This window comes from Crassostrea angulata, chromosome 3 (genome assembly GCF_025612915.1).
Source record: "Crassostrea angulata isolate pt1a10 chromosome 3, ASM2561291v2, whole genome shotgun sequence".
NCBI classification, from domain to species: Eukaryota; Metazoa; Mollusca; class Bivalvia; order Ostreida; family Ostreidae; genus Magallana; species Magallana angulata.
The window spans coordinates 24,850,787-24,866,501 of NC_069113.1; the positions used below are offsets into that span (position 1 = coordinate 24,850,787).

At 35.7% G+C, this 15,715-nt stretch overlaps 2 protein-coding genes across 5 annotated transcripts; one reads left to right on the top strand and one right to left on the bottom strand.

Moving 5' to 3' along the window:
- Nucleotides 1-647: 647 nt before the first annotated feature.
- On the bottom strand, nucleotides 648-15,614 carry LOC128178331 (probable caffeoyl-CoA O-methyltransferase 1). Of its 3 annotated transcripts, none has more exons than XM_052845447.1 (7): nucleotides 15,515-15,614; nucleotides 12,531-12,690; nucleotides 8,568-8,724; nucleotides 3,046-3,255; nucleotides 2,832-2,932; nucleotides 1,614-1,772; nucleotides 648-765 (listed from the first exon to the last, which is right to left on the bottom strand). In XM_052845447.1, the coding sequence occupies exons 2-7, from the start codon at nucleotides 12,669-12,671 to the stop codon at nucleotides 700-702; spliced, it is 834 nt and encodes a 277-aa protein (XP_052701407.1). In that variant the 5' UTR covers nucleotides 12,672-12,690; nucleotides 15,515-15,614; the 3' UTR covers nucleotides 648-699. The 3 variants fall into 3 exon arrangements, with proteins under 3 accessions (XP_052701407.1, XP_052701408.1, XP_052701406.1); XM_052845448.1 differs by having other exon boundaries at nucleotides 12,531-12,686; nucleotides 15,515-15,612; XM_052845446.1 differs by lacking the exon at nucleotides 15,515-15,614 and having other exon boundaries at nucleotides 12,531-12,813.
- LOC128178329 (uncharacterized) lies at nucleotides 9,361-11,275 on the top strand. 2 transcript variants are annotated; one of them, XM_052845443.1, is made up of 3 exons: nucleotides 9,628-9,767; nucleotides 10,049-10,162; nucleotides 10,281-11,271. In XM_052845443.1, the coding sequence occupies exons 2-3, from the start codon at nucleotides 10,074-10,076 to the stop codon at nucleotides 10,969-10,971; spliced, it is 780 nt and encodes a 259-aa protein (XP_052701403.1). In that variant the 5' UTR covers nucleotides 9,628-9,767; nucleotides 10,049-10,073; the 3' UTR covers nucleotides 10,972-11,271. The 2 variants fall into 2 exon arrangements, with proteins under 2 accessions (XP_052701402.1, XP_052701403.1); XM_052845442.1 differs by having other exon boundaries at nucleotides 9,361-10,162; nucleotides 10,281-11,275.
- Nucleotides 15,615-15,715: the final 101 nt, after the last annotated feature.

A 15,715-nucleotide genomic window follows, 5' to 3' on the forward strand; every position in this document is an offset into this window, starting at 1 on the left:
TTTCTCCATTCGGAATACATCGCGCAATTTTACAACGTTATCATCCGGGCTTACTGCAATACAAAATCCCCGTAGACATCACATTTTTTAGCATTGTATTGAAACCTGATAAGCTAACAGGGGCGTTTCGACTGAGAATTCTTGGAAATTTTTCATACTTTTGAATGAACATCGTTTGAAACCTGAGGCATTTATAAATATCATGAAATAAAGCAAAATGTAAATCCAGGATATCCTGGGACTGAGTATAGCGTTTAATAAGGAATCTACTGTATATATTGGTATTTTGAACAATAGCTTTCGCATTCACTTTCGACTTAAAATTATTATTTTGCTGGCTGACTTTCGTAGCTTTTTAAAAAGATAACCTTGTATATATTTAGATATTTGTGTTCAATGGAAAACTTCCTTCAATCTGTACTTGGACATATGCAAATTTATGTACCTGCGCTAATATGAGTTATTTTACTTGTTAAAAAATCGTTGTGATATTTCTCTTGTGTATGAAGAGGATGATTTCTCTTCATTTCATGTTTGATGGTACAGATGTATGTGTCAGAGAGAGAGAGAGAGTGAGAGAGAGAGAGAGAGAGAGAGAGAGAGAGAGAGAGAGGGGGGGGTATTTTAAGAAGAAACTAAGGCTAAAATAGGAATTCGCTATCATTTATTAACATTGCTATATAAATCAGTACAGCGTGATTAGGCTTTATCCGTGTCCTCCATTCTTCTGATGAGGTATACTCCATCTCTCACGGGAATCATAACCTAAAGTAACACAGGCTCATAATGTCATTATGCAACTTAAATACTTTAAAACTTCTCAGGGTTAAAACAATATACAACCACTGCCTTTTCTTTATTAAATGATGAAAATCAAACTCAAGCAAGCAAAATCTTTAAAAACTCGGCCATTGTGAAGGCCAAAAGGAAATGAGCACGAATTGTCTTCCTTTCAGCGTGCCTATCTCAATTTCTTCAATATCATTCATTTAAAAAATCATAAACCTACACGCGCATTGGGATTAGAATACGTTCAACTAAATGTTGACTAAAATGGGGTAGGGGGGGTTGTTCAAAAGTTTGCCTCAAAAGCTAGATAAAGGAGGCTTGGGGGGGGGGGGGGGGGTCATTTCAGGTATGAAGTTGGATAAAGCAGCAATTTAATTTATGATCAAAAAGTGCACAATATCTATGTAAATTATATTTGGGCAACAGCGGTTCAATATTCATGAATTTCGAAATAACATTTATTTAAAAAATCATATACCTGAACGCGCATTAGGATTAGAATACGGTCGACTAAATGTTGACTAAAAAAGAGGGAGGGAAGAGGAGTTGGGGTGTTGTTCAAAAGTTTGCATCAAAAGCTAGATTAAGGAGGCTGGGTGGTCAATAATACACTATCTTAAATTTTTCAAAAATGATATCTTTAGCTATAAAGAAAAATTTAGTAAAGAAATGTTCTATATATTTTTAACTTTAAAATTTGAAGGTTTTCCTTTTATCTTCATACAGAACTCTTCTTTAAAGGAGATTAAAGCTGTCTGAAAATGGCCAAGACCATCCAGCTCCCTTAAGCCACGTTCTGGCTCTGTGCAGTGGGTCTAACGTACCTTGTGGACATTTTTATCGCGGAGAACCATGTCGTTGAATTCCACTATCGCATCCGAGTTCGATTCATACTTCTCTCCCGAGTACGGGTCTCCACTTTTTAAAACATTATCCACAATGATCGTTCCCTCCGGAGCGAGCAGATCTTTTTCAAAAATCGTCTGTGTGGAATATTTTAATTGATACTAAGCTCAGAAATGATCATGCAAACAAAACATTTTTTTTTTTTTGCTTAAAAATGTAGAAAATAACTGATTCTGAAGATGATACATGTACATACTATAGCATTAAACATTTTATTTGAAACGTCATTTTGAAAACAAAAATTTAAAAAGCAGACGCAATTTTAAGACACTCTGACATTATTTTTTTAAAATTATGAACAAAAAGTCGGTAAATAGTATTTGGGAATAAAATAAATGACAGTGTAATAAACAAATCAAGTTTATGTAAACACTAAATAAGACAGATCAAAACATACTTAACACGATTCTACAAGAACTATGCAACAATTATGCAAATGATACATAATAAGAGTACTTCTGTTAGGTAGACTCAATTCTGACATTTAATACTGCAAAGGCTACGTGTTCAACCCCTTTTATCAGCGTATTTGTCAGTTGATTAAAGCGCGTATATAGGAATCTAAAGGTCTCCCATCTTCCCAAGTCAAGAGGTTCTGATTCTGGGCGGAGCGGACCAGAAACTCATGACTTTGGTAGATGAAGGTCTCCTGAAAGGGGCCTAACTAGGGTGATCACCCTTTTTTGTATCTTTCTACAAACTTTTTCAAATCACCTAAGATGCAAAATACTGTCAAATACGAAAAATTTAAGAAGGATCTTACATTTAAAACATAAAAGTATTTTTTTAATCAGGTTGACAATGTACTTTAAACCAACTTTTATTCGCGAGCGAGAAATTTTCGCTGCGTTGTCGCAAATATTTCTCGACGGGAACCAGTCCTTGTAAATAACAACACAAGTATGTTTAAGATTTGAACGTGAAAATTAAGCGTTGCGTACCAGTTTATCTCTGGTAAATCGCGAAATAAAGTCGTCGGGAACAAAAGTTGGTCTATAGTAAGTCGAAGCGTCCTATACCAGATCCGAGTCCCTTTACCATTTCAAAAGGCAATTGCAGGCACCAGCAAAATTAATGTTACATTAACCCAATTTCATTATTCTTAATATTTCAAAAATGACGACTTTTCAACTGACCTTGTAATATTGAACATATCCTTTTTTATCGGCATCGATGTAAATAACATCAAATTTCATTCGTTTCTCCGCCAAGATTTCCAAGCTGTTTAAAGCTGGTCCTTAACAAAAATAAAATTCACATGATAATTAATTCAGATGTTGACTTTATATGCCATGAAGGTTCGATATTTCCATTTTGATTTATGCCTTTAACTAGATTGTCAATACAAACCTATCATAATTTCGATTTTATTCCCTACTGGTGATCTATCTAGAAAAGATCTTGCCACATCCGCGATGCCTTTCTCAATTTCCAAAGAGACCACTTTGCCGTCTTTAGGAAGCGCTTCCGCCATCGCAAGTGATGAACAACCAGTGTAAAGTCCAATTTCCAGTGCCATGTTAGCCTTGCTGGCACTTGTTATCAGTTTTATTAAATGGGCTTCAAGTGTAAAAAGTATATACATTAAAAAGTAAAGATAACAAGAGGCCCATGGGCCACATCGCTCACCTGAACAGCAGTTCCTTGTAACATTACATTTCGTAGCATATGCTTTTTTTATTTTAAACATTGAACCCCTTTCTCGGGACCCAGTTATGGTCCGAGGTTTATGGTTGGCTTGAACAACATAAATAGTAACATAGGAATGAAAATGTGAAGCACTGCGGTGGGACCGCACGTACACAACCTGAAAAACTGAACATAGCAGAGTTCCACTTCAAGAGGAATAACTCTCAGACTGTACAGAACACAAGAAAGATAACTCTTGGTTCCACTACATTAGAGTTTACACAATTTGAGGATCCTTGCATAGTAATCTCACAAACTGTAGCATTATAGTTCTCGAGAAAAACTTTTTAAAAACATTTTCAATATATCTTTCTATGTTAAACTTTGAACCCCTCTTGGGGCCACTGTATTAGTCCAGTGCTAAAGTTTTAATTATTTGGAATCAACATTATTTAAGGATGCTTGCCTAGTTATCTCACAAGCTGAAGCATTATAGTTCCCTAGAAAAAGATTTTTCAACATTTTCCCTCTATATTTCTATGCTAAACTTTGAACACCTCTTGGGGCCCCAGTATTAGATTGAGATCACGGCTTTTATAATTTCGAATCTACACTATTTGAGGGTGCTGATGTAGTTATCTGACAAATTGATGCATTGTAGTTCTCGAAAAGAAGATTTTTAAACATTTTCCATATATACCGGTACTTCTACATTTAACTTTAAACCCATCTTGGGTCTCTAGTATTAGTCCAGGGGTCACTATTTTAAAACTGTCGAACCTTCATTATCCAAGGTTGTATGCATGATAGTAATCTCACAAATTGAAGCATTGTAGTTCTCGAGAAGAAGATTTTTTAACATGTTACCTTTATATTTCTTTAATAAATTTTGACCCCATCTTGGGGCCCCAGTATTGGTCCGGGGGTCACGATTTTACCAATTAGGAATCTACATAATCGAAGGATGCATGCATAGAAATTCCACAAACTAAAACATTGTAGTTCTTGAGAAGAAAATTTTTAAACTTTTCCTTTATGTTTTTTAAAATGTTTAAATTTTGAACCCCTCTTGGTGCCCATCAGTTGTCCGGGAGTTACAATTTTTTGAATCTACATTATTTAAGGATGTACATGTATGCATAGTAATATCCCAAACAGTTGCACTATAGTTCTTGAGAAGAAGATTTTAAAACATTTTCCTACATATGTTAAAATCTAAACCCCTACTGGGGCCCCACTTTTTGTTCGGGGGTCACGATTTTTACAATCTTCACTATGTATACAACCTTTTGTGTATGTATTGGCATTTTTGGTGAAGTGGTTCTTGAGAAAAAATTTTTAAACATTTTTCATATGTAGTTCTATGTTAAACTTTGAACCCCGCCTGGGGCCCCAGTCTTGGTCCGAGGGTCACGATTTCTACAATTTAGAATCTTCACTATATATACAAGTTTTTGTGTAAATATTGGCATTTCTGGTGCAGTGGTTCTTGAGAAGAACATTTTTTAAACATTTTCCTAAGGTATTTCTATGTTAAACTTTGAACCCCGCCTGGGGCCCCAGTCTTGGTCCGAGGGGCACGATTTTTACAATTTAAAATCTTCACTAAATATACAAGCTTTTGTGTAAATATTGGCATTTCTGGTGCAGTGGTTCTTGAGAAGAAGATTTTTAAACATTTTCCTATGTATTTCTATGTTAAACTTTGAACCCCGCCTGGGGCCCCAGTTTTGGTCCGAGGGTCACCATTTTTACAATTTAGAATCTTCACTATGTATACAAGCTTTTGTGTAAATATTGGCATTTCTGGTGCAGTGGTTCTTGAGAAGAAGATTTTGAAAAACATTTCCTATGTATTTCTATGTTAAACTTTGAACCCTGCCTGGGGCCCCAGTTTTGGTCCGAGGGTCACGATTTTTACAATTTAGAATCTTCACTATATATACAAGTTTTTATGTAAATATTGGCATTTCTGGTGCAGTGGTTCTTGAGAAGAACATTTTTTAAACATTTTCCATATGTTGTTCTATGTTAAACTTTGAACCCCGCCTGGGGCCCCAGTTTTGGTCCGAGGGTCACCATTTTTACAATTTAGAATCTTCACTATATATAAAAGCTTTTGTGTAAATATTGGCATTTCTGGTGCAGTGGTTCTTGAGAAGAAGATTTTTAAACATTTTCCTATGTATTTCTATGTTAAACTTTGAACCCCGCCTGGGGCCCCAGTTTTGGTCCGAGGGTCACCATTTTTACAATTTAGAATCTTCACTATGTATACAAGCTTTTGTGTAAATATTGGCATTTCTGGTGCAGTGGTTCTTGAGAAGAAGATTTTGAAAAAAATTTCCTATGTATTTCTATGTTAAACTTTGAACCCCGCCTGGGGCCCCAGTTTTGGTCCGAGGGTCACCATTTTTACAATTTAGAATCTTCACTATATATACAAGTTTTTGTGTAAATATTGGCATTTCTGGTGCAGTGGTTCTTGAGAAGAACATTTTTTAAACATTTTCCATATGTTGTTCTATGTTAAACTTTGAACCCCGCCTGGGGCCCCAGTTTTGGTCCGAGGATCACCATTTTTACAATTTAGAATCTTCACTATATATAAAAGCTTTTGTGTAAATATTGGCATTTCTGGTGCAGTGGTTCTTGAGAAGAAGATTTTTTAAACATTTTCCTATGTATTTCTATGTTAAACTTTGAACCCCGCCTGGGGCCCCAGTTTTGGTCCGAGGGTCACGATTTTTACAATTTAGAATCTTCACTATATATACAAGCTTTTGTGTAAATATTGGCATTTCTGGTGCCGTGGTTCTTGAGAAGAAGATTTTTAAAGACATGCACCCTAAACTTACTGTTTCGCAATTATCTCCCTTTTGAAAAGGGCTGTGCCCTTTATTTTAACAATTTATAACCCCCTTTCCATAAGGATGCTTTGTACCAAATTTGGTTAAATTTGGCCCAGTGGTTTTTGAGAAGAAGTTGAAAATGTGAAAAGTTTACAGACGGACGGACAGACGGACGGACGGACGGACGGACGACGGACAACGGGTGATCAGAAAAGCTCACTTGAACCTTCGGTTCAGGTGAGCTAAAAAAGTAAAAAAAAAAGTTAATACATGTACAAAATTAACTAAATTAAATGCGTGAATTTAGTGTCTTCAATAAATGCACTACATGTATAGTAATGCAATAACAAACAAGTAACGAAGATAAAAGGCGTATACCATTCTATTTATCAATTGATTGGGTTGATAATTACCCCCTTATGAGTTAGAGGTATTCCAAGCCAATATGAAGGGGGGGGGATCATATTAACTATGCTGAATAGAAGTATTAATATTAATGTTTTCATTTCATTTCCCCCTGAATTATTTTCATTGGCCGCCATCTTAGAGGTCAAGGCGAAGAATTCTCCTCATGGAACAACCAATTTCAAACGAATTTGGTATTTGGGTAAAAATCTAAGCAACATCACAATTACAAAATAAAGTAGTTCAAAAAATTATTATTTTTTAGAAACACAGTGTTCTCTACATCAAAATGAAATATTTTAAAATCGGTCAATTGATAAAGACAAAAAAAAATAACCGTGGAATGATGACTTCCAAGGCAACATTGAGGGAAATAACTCTTGCTTTTAAAAAAGTATTAATGTACCCAACATTTGCACTATAAAAATTCATCATTAAACAATATTGATATCTCCTTGTACCACTGTGAACGACGTTTCATTGTTCTCTTCGTGCGGTACTGTTTAAAAGTTTTAGTGAAATAGTGAATATTGATCGGCCTTCGTCTTCTAATTCGCTGAGAGAAACTCATTAACATTCATACACTGTCAAAATCGGAAAGTTTTACTCCCTCAAGAACTGCTCTTCTGTGAGAAAATGACGCTGTTTCAGCTGAAATATTTTGCCCTGGATGGAGTCAGACATGTGACATTGCGTTCAATGTATTCATATCTAGCCAATGACTGGACATTAAACCATGAATAATTATATTTACATCTACCGAGTATAATTCCCTCTATTTCTTAAGGAAACTTAGTTAATTTATAGCTCTATAGAAGCAGCTAGACTGAAATCGACACACCCTGTTTATTGATTGGTCGAAATCTACAGATACCTAAGAAAAATCACGGACTGCACGAAGTAATAATGATGATGTCAGACTCAAAGTCTCACAGGAGACGATTTGGCTGTTTCTTTAAGCTAACGTACTGACGTACATTAACAGTAATTTAGCGAATTTTACTTACTTTTCATAATCAATTTATTAATTAGTTAAAAGAAAGATGTAAATATAAACAATAAAATGCACTTTTTTGATAATTCATGCGGATTATGAAGGTTGCAATCATTACAGAAACAATTCACATAACCCGGCTATGTATTTTTCTGCAATGTCGCCACCTTCATATCCCGCATAAATCACCAAAAAAAGCATTTTATTGTTTAAGTAAACCCCGCCCTCATCAAACGGAGTAAGTCACGTACTGCTTAAAGTCCAAGCTCTTGTTAAAACGGTTGTGCAATGTTTTTCCAGTGTTTATCTTATTGTTTGATATTTTCCGAGGTAATTTATACTTTTGATACACAGATGTCAGAGACTGGACTATTTGGTCATATCATTGGAGTAATCAGAATAATTAGCAGAAAGAAAAAATAGGAATTTTGGAAAAAATATTAAAGTATGAGGTGAAGCGGACACTGAAGAAATATCAAAAAAAAAAATAATAGATTTAAAAATACAGGTGATAACATGTAACATCGGGCGCAAGGATATCTCAAAGCCCAATTTTATGCAAGATCGACCGTGTGTGATGCTTACAAGTCGGGAAGAGCTCTTTGTAAACCGTCTCTTGCCATGGATTGATCATCACTTAAGTTTTTTTAATGAATATTTTAAATTATCAGAAAAATAGAAAAAAGAGCACAAAGAAACAGCATAATTAGGTTAACAGTTGACGCAAAGTATGTAGTTAGATGAAATGTAAATAGGATTGGGGAAAAGGGCAATAGAAACATGTATTGAAAATTCTGGTGACAAAAAAAATTATATTTGTGATGTTCAGGAAAGCTTTTTTTTACGTTAAAAACAAAATATTGCAAAACGCTAAAACTAGGACATTTCCGACATAAATGTAATTAATGATAATCGTCACGGGCCTTTTCGACAAGCAGTGAAATGATCGATGTCACATTACAATGTAGACATGTATATATATATACGTGTACCTTCATCATTCCCTGTCAACATACTGGGAGTCGCATAGTATGACACCCTGCCTTCTTTGTGAGCGTCTTCCCACGGATAAGCGAAGGTCTCCTTAATCAGATGGTCAAGGGCCGGACTAGGCTTTGTTGTTTGGTCTTCACAATATAAGCATCTTTGCTTTAAAAAGACCGATCTATCAATGCTTCAATACATTCTGAACAGAGGCTCTAATTGACTGTATTATGGGTATTGGTCATTTACAACAGTTACTCAAAATATTTTTACGCAAAGAAATAAACATTTAGGACTGTTGGCCGGACAACTGTTACATATTAATTTATTATACTTTCATGTTAAATACTGAAATCTGATTGGTTAAGACGCAGTTGATAATCCGTTCTATTACCCTCAGCGTTAGCAAAACACTTGGCAACGGGTAACACTATATAAATAGTGCCTGTTTGGGAGGGTAACAGTTGAAATTGACACCCCGAGAAAAACATTGTCAACCGACGCGAAGCGGAGGTTGACAATGGTTTTCGAGGGGTGTCAATTTCAACTGTTATCCTCCCAAACAGGCACTATTAATTTGTTATACTGAATGTCTTAATTTTTAAGAAAATTTTACTGCTTTAATATAGGAATAACGTGAATTCTACAGCGAACCGTACACGCATAATTTTTCGCGCATGTAACAATTTGTATTGTTATACTTTCATGTTAAATACTGAAATCTGATTGGTTAAGACGCAGTTAATAATATTTAATATTACCCTCAGCGTTAGCAACGCACTTAGCAACGGGTAACATTAAAAAATATTACATGCGTGTAAATTATGCGCGTACGGTTCGCCGTAGAATTCACGTCATTCCTAAAGAAGTCAGTTATGCGTTTGAAGTAATGCGAATAAATAAAGAGTTTATTAAAGCGTGCGCCCGAGTATGATTGATTAAAGAAAACAAACGACAACTTAGACGAACTTTCACGAAGGAAAATCATGTTCGCAAATGTGGAAGAGTCCCATATTGCTAAATTGTTGGACGAGAAAGACTCTGTTAGTACTAAACGTACTATTAATAGGTCTGTTAGTCTATTCCGAACCTTCCTGATTGAAAAAAGAGGAAGCGGGGATTTCGAGGGTCTATCCAAGCAAGAACTCAACGAGAATCTGCGACTTTTTTATGTTTCCATTAGGACAAAATCAGGAACGAACCTAAAAGTGAGTTCATTGAACAGCATAAAATATGGTCTTTCTAAATATTTAAAAGACAATTGCAAAATTGACATTCATGGCTCAGAATTCCACGAATCAAAAGTAGTTTTCAAGGCAGCCGTGATGGACATGAAAAAGAAGGGTTTCGGATCCGTGGATCATAAACCAGCCATTTCTACAGAGGATCTAAATAAACTGTTTAATTCTGAGACCATTGTATTCAATGTTAACACACCTTGTGGATTACAAAGCAAAGTCTGGTTTGATCTTATGTTCTACCTATGCAGACGAGGTCGGGAGAACCTTCGGAAAATGACTAAGGAAACGTTTGGAATTGAAACTGATGCAATTGGAAGAGAATATGTGTTCCAGGCAATTGATGAAGCTGACAAAAATCACGGGTAAAGATTATTTATTACATTTTTAAAAGGAAGAATAAATGATTTATTATTATGTTATTAAAACACATTTAATGTATAATGATTTTAATGATTGTTAATACATGTACATAAATTTCAGATCCAATGCAGCACCCAATGAAACAATTGGAGAAGGAAGAATGTATGCACAGCCACAATTAGGAAGCATGTGCCCCGTGAATTCATTTAAAAAGTATTTGTCAAAACTTCACAAGAAATTAGATGCGTTATGGCAGCGTCCATTAGAGGCTTTTTCAGAAGAAAGTACTACATGGTTCTGCAGATCTCCATTAGGAAAAAACACTCTAGCTTCCCTTATGTCTGAAATTTCCAAGAAAGCCAAGTTGTCTCGCATATATACTAACCATTCAATTCGTGCAACAGCTATAACAGCTATGGATGAAGCAGGGATAGAGGCAAGACACATTATGCGTGCTTCGGGACACAAAAATGAATCATCAATTAGAAGCTATGCATGTCGACTTAACGAGCCAAAGAAAAGGCAAATGTCGGATTGTCTTAGCTCAGCTTTGGGAACTGTAAATAAGAATCCTACGGAATCCCACATCGATCAAGAAAATTCAATTTCAAGTCTAACACAAGAGGATCTTGATGCAATTTTTAATGACACAACATTTGATGAAATCTCGTCCTCATCAAGCAGTTTTGTTGTACAGCAGCAACAAGCAGTCAATGTTTTGAAAGCTCAGAGTTCAAACATGATGCCACCATTAGTTTGTCCACGTATAAATAACTCCACTGTTAATTTCAATTTCTACGCTCAAAAATGAACTCCAAAATGAACTGAACTCCAATTTCAATAATTTATTGTTGAACAATTTTAAATCAACTCCAAACTCCAAAATGAACTGAATTCCAATTTCAATATTTTATTGTTGAACATTTTAAATCATTGTTGAACTGTTTAATTTATTATTTACAAAATATTCAAAATATGAATTTGTTGAAGTTTATTGTTGATCAATTATTAAAAGAAATGAAAAGCAGTAAAGTTTTCTTTAATATTAAGACATTCAGTATAACAAAATAAATAGTGCCTGTTTGGGAGGGTAACAGTTGAAATTGACACCCCTCGAAAACCATTGTCAACCTCCGCTTCGCGTCGGTTGACAATGGTTTTCTCGGGGTGTCAATTTCAACTGTTACCCTCCCAAACAGGCACTATTTATATAATGTTACCCGTTGCTAAGTGCGTTGCTAACGCTGAGGGTAATAGTATATAAATAGTGCCTGTTTGGGAGGGTAACAGTTGAAATTAACACCCCGAGAAAACCATTGTCAACCGACGCGAAGCGGAGGTTGACAATGGTTTTCGAGGGGTGTCAATTTCAACTGTTATCCTCCCAAACAGGCACTATTCATTTTGTTATACTGAATGTCTTTTTAAAAATTTTTAAGAAAATTTTACTGCTTTTATATAGGAATAACGTGAATTCTACAGCAAACCGTACGCGCATAATTTTCGCGCATGTAACATTTTTTAATGTTACCCGTTGCGAAGTGCATTGCTAACGCTGAGGGTAATAGTAAATATTATTAACTGCGTCTTAACCAATCAGATTTCAGTATTTAACATGAAAGTATAACAAAACGGATTAAGAACTGCGTCTTAACCAATCAGATTTCAGTATTTAACATGAAAGTATAACAAAACGAATTGTTACATGCGCGTAAATTATGCGCGTACGGTTCGCCATAGAATTTACACCATTCCGAAATATTTTCTTTGCAATTAAGACATTCAGTATAATAAAACAAAGAGTGCCTGTTTGGGAGGGTTAAGAGCTGAAATTGACACCCTTCGACAACCATTGTCAACCTCCGCTTCGCGTCGGTTGACTGTGGCTTTCTCGGGGTGTCAATTTCAACTCTTACCCTCCAAAACAGGCACTATTTATATAGTATTCTAGTACATATGCATGTTAACATTTCCGGAACAGGTGAATGAGACTATATTCTAGACAACCTGAATAAAGCTTCGATGATTCAGGATACAAGTATTTGTAAGAGTCTACTTAACAGTTCCATGTAACCTGCAATTTCATCATGACATTGTACATTACACACATACACACAGTACGTTGCATAAGAAGAATGGCAGGGGGATCCGGAGGGGGTGTTGCCTCACTCTACAACATTGTCCAGATATTTTGTATATATGACTCCACAAAGCTGATTTCGTTATAGTTATTGTTGCATAGGTGAGCGATGTGGGCCATGGTCCTCTTTTTTGCCTCCCGGGGGGGGGGGGGCGGAGCTTGTCAAGATTCGGATAAGTCTGCCCCCCTTTCTAACGATGTTACATGCCAACCTACTTAATTTTTCTTACCTGTAACAACTCAACAGCCCTGTTGATTTCAGCCTTCAGGTCCTGAGGGACGACGTTAAGTTGACTTAGCTCCCTGGCCCTCAGAAGATGGCGGTACACAGGGTCATACGTGTAACTCCTATCATCGCGTCTTTCCGCCATGTCTCAGCAATTTTACTGACTTAGATAAACGTAATTTGTTTCAAACTAAATCGATATCCAATTTTTCTGGTTCATAATTTTCTAGACGAAAATGTTAGTACCATTTAGTACAATAAAAGTTTGTTATCATTTGCGACGTGTCGTCACGCTGTTATATATTATACAATCTACATGATTGTATATAACAGCGTAACGACACGGAAGACCGCGGAACATTAACCGCTTTAAATTATTTAGCAAGTTAGAAATGCTGAGGTGGATTGAAAATACATTTCCTATAACTACAGTTTCGATCCAGTGTTTTCTCAGACGTCCGTGTCAATTTGTTCCCGCCCATTTCAAATGTTTTGACTGCAACAAGTGAAATTGACGTACGCTGTATATTTCCAATCTTGCCAGTTAATATTCTGCGGTCTTATAAAGCTCAAATATGGCACTGCCCTCTATGTTACTATTCCTTTCAACCTATATGTACATGTAAGCCGCAGGCCTCTAAATAGTTTAGAGTGTATCACCAGGATTCATACATGTACAGACGTACATTGTTTCTCGCTCCCGATTAAATTATCATCGAATGATTTATTTTATAGATCAATTATCTGTAATAGTGTTAAAGGTATGTGGAAACGCACTTTGAAAATATTACGAACTTTAAACAAAAATGTTCAAAGTGCATAATTTTTCAAAGTGTGTTGTAACAAAGGTACGTCATTTATATGTGGCGTATTTGGACTGAAAATTTTGACACGAGTTTTAGTAAAAAAAATTTACGTATTGCTTCTTATATAATTAGACGTTTCACAAACTCTAGGCCTATAAAACATGTTCTGTCTTTACTTTTTTGTCTCGAAAATAAAGTAATGTAGCAAATAATCAGATCTTATAATTGTTATTCACTAAAAATACGCTACAGATACCTTTAAAGTATGTAAATTTTCATTATTATCGATTAGAATAACTCAAAAGTAACAGCCAGTTTCCCATATATGTTTTTATTTACAAGTGGTTGATAATTAATGGCAATATAGGCTTGAAGTCGACTCTTTTGCACGGATTGTTTGTGGTGGGCAAGCACAACTCCAAGTTGTATTTTTATACGTAATCGTAATTACATGGTATCTTAGACAAAATATTTTGGGTCAAAAAGTGGGACATTTTTCAAGACTAGATTTGACAGGAAAATCACTTTCGTATAAGAAGAATCCGTAGTTCCGCTATGCCAAGACTGAATGAAAATCAACATCTACGCGCTGTCGGAAAGTTGCAATCTGTGATGGCCCAGAACGTTATTGCACGACAATTTGGTGTTCCTAGAAACACTATCCGATCATTATGGAGACGTTTTCTACAATTCGGCAACACACTGGATCGGCCGCGTTCAGGACGTCCCCGTGTGCATCTACGAAATCGTTTTCAGATAGCAACATTGACTGCTCGTAGAATATCAGGTCTTTGGCGTAAGTGCGAGAACTGTACGTAATCGTTTACGTGAGCATAACATCAGACCTAGATATCCTGCGTTACGTCCAATATTTCCTCAACGTCATCGAACTGCACCATTACATGGTGTCGGAGACATCTGAGGAACCGATTCCAAGACTGGACTGGGTTTTGTTCACTGATGAATCAAGATTTCATTTGGAGTGACGGTCGCTGGAGGTTTTCCGCCAGGAATTGAAGCGTTACTCGGATGCGTGTGTAGTGAAACGTCGACAATTTGGAGGCGGTAGGGTAACGGTCTGGGGTGGTATTACAGCACACGATATAGGACCCTTTTACAGATAATCGGTGGAAAACTGAAAGGCATTCTCTATAGGGATGAAATAATTTAACGTCGTGTAATACCGTTCAAACGCAGACAACAAAATAGCATTGCCCTACATAACAAGATAACACTAGATAGATTCTAGCTTGTGTTATCAGAGATTCTATTGCCCAGAATGTCGTCGTCCTGCCTTGACCAGCAGTGTCACCAGATTTATCACCAATAGAAGACATTTGGGATGAACTGGTAAGACGGCTACGTCGTTTACCAAACCAGTCCGTGACGTTAGACGATTTTGAAGTCAGAAATTGACCAATATTTGGAACGTCAACTTTCTACAGGCATTTTTGAGCAATTTAGTGTCATCACTGGGACGCTGGTGCCAAACATGCGTCAACACAAATATGGTCGTACGCAGTATTAAAAGGGCATGGTCACGATTTTGGTCAAATTCTATTTTAAAGCTTTTATTATTTACAATGCTTTAGAATTGCATTTCTAATGATCAAATGAAATTGAGAGTCATTCGTAGAGTTAATAGCAAGATACAGGTCTCACAATTCTTTGTCATGTAAACAAGGCTCGTGCCCTATCTTTGTTTACAAAGGTTCAATATACCAGTAAAAATTCTTTTTCCACCATTTTTGTCTATCTTTTTATTTATTTTAAGCATATATAAACAGTTCCTAAAGTTTAAAACATTCGTTTAAGGTTTAAAACTGAAATCATTACTTAAACGTTCAAACTGTAAACAAACTCTTTGTTTACATAGCGAAGAATTTCAAGCTCTGTAACTCGCTTATAACTCAACAAATAACGATCAAATTTCGGTTGCCTAGTAAAAATGCCTTTCTGAAGCATTTTAAATATTAAAATCGGAAAAATGTGTTTTTACCGTCATGCAAGTGACGTTTTATGACGTAAACACAATTAAGAAAAAAATAATTTCACATTATTGTTAAAATTTTACATTTGTGAATTATGCTACTAAAAAAAATGAATCGCCATTGATATTCTATTTATATCTTTTAAACGTCAAGTTATGCACAGTTTCTTATATTGACTAGTATATATTCACCTGCGTGATGGAGCCTGTTTATGAGTCGTGTTTTGCCTTGAATACTAGAAGAACCATCCGACAAAGATCCGACAAATTTTATTATAAGCAATCTTGAATGTACATGACATTGCAACTGTCGTTTTAAAGCATTGACCTATAAACAAAGAAAAATACATTAGACAAAATACAATTTTACATGTACATTCAATATGTTTTAGT

Coding starts and splice junctions, on each gene's coding strand:
- LOC128178329 (XM_052845442.1), top strand. CDS start 9,546: ATGTTCGCAAATGTGGAAGAGTCCCATATTGCTAAATTGTTGGACGAG. Junction 10,163..10,280: donor GAAGCTGACAAAAATCACGG/GTAAAGATTATT, acceptor CATAAATTTCAG/ATCCAATGCAGCACCCAATG.
- LOC128178331 (XM_052845447.1), bottom strand. CDS start 12,671: ATGGCGGAAAGACGCGATGATAGGAGTTACACGTATGACCCTGTGTAC. Junction 8,725..12,530: donor GGGCTGTTGAGTTGTTACAG/GTAAGAAAAATT, acceptor GTCTTTTTAAAG/CAAAGATGCTTATATTGTGA. Junction 3,256..8,567: donor GTTGACAGGGAATGATGAAG/GTACACGTATAT, acceptor TTACACTTGAAG/CCCATTTAATAAAACTGATA.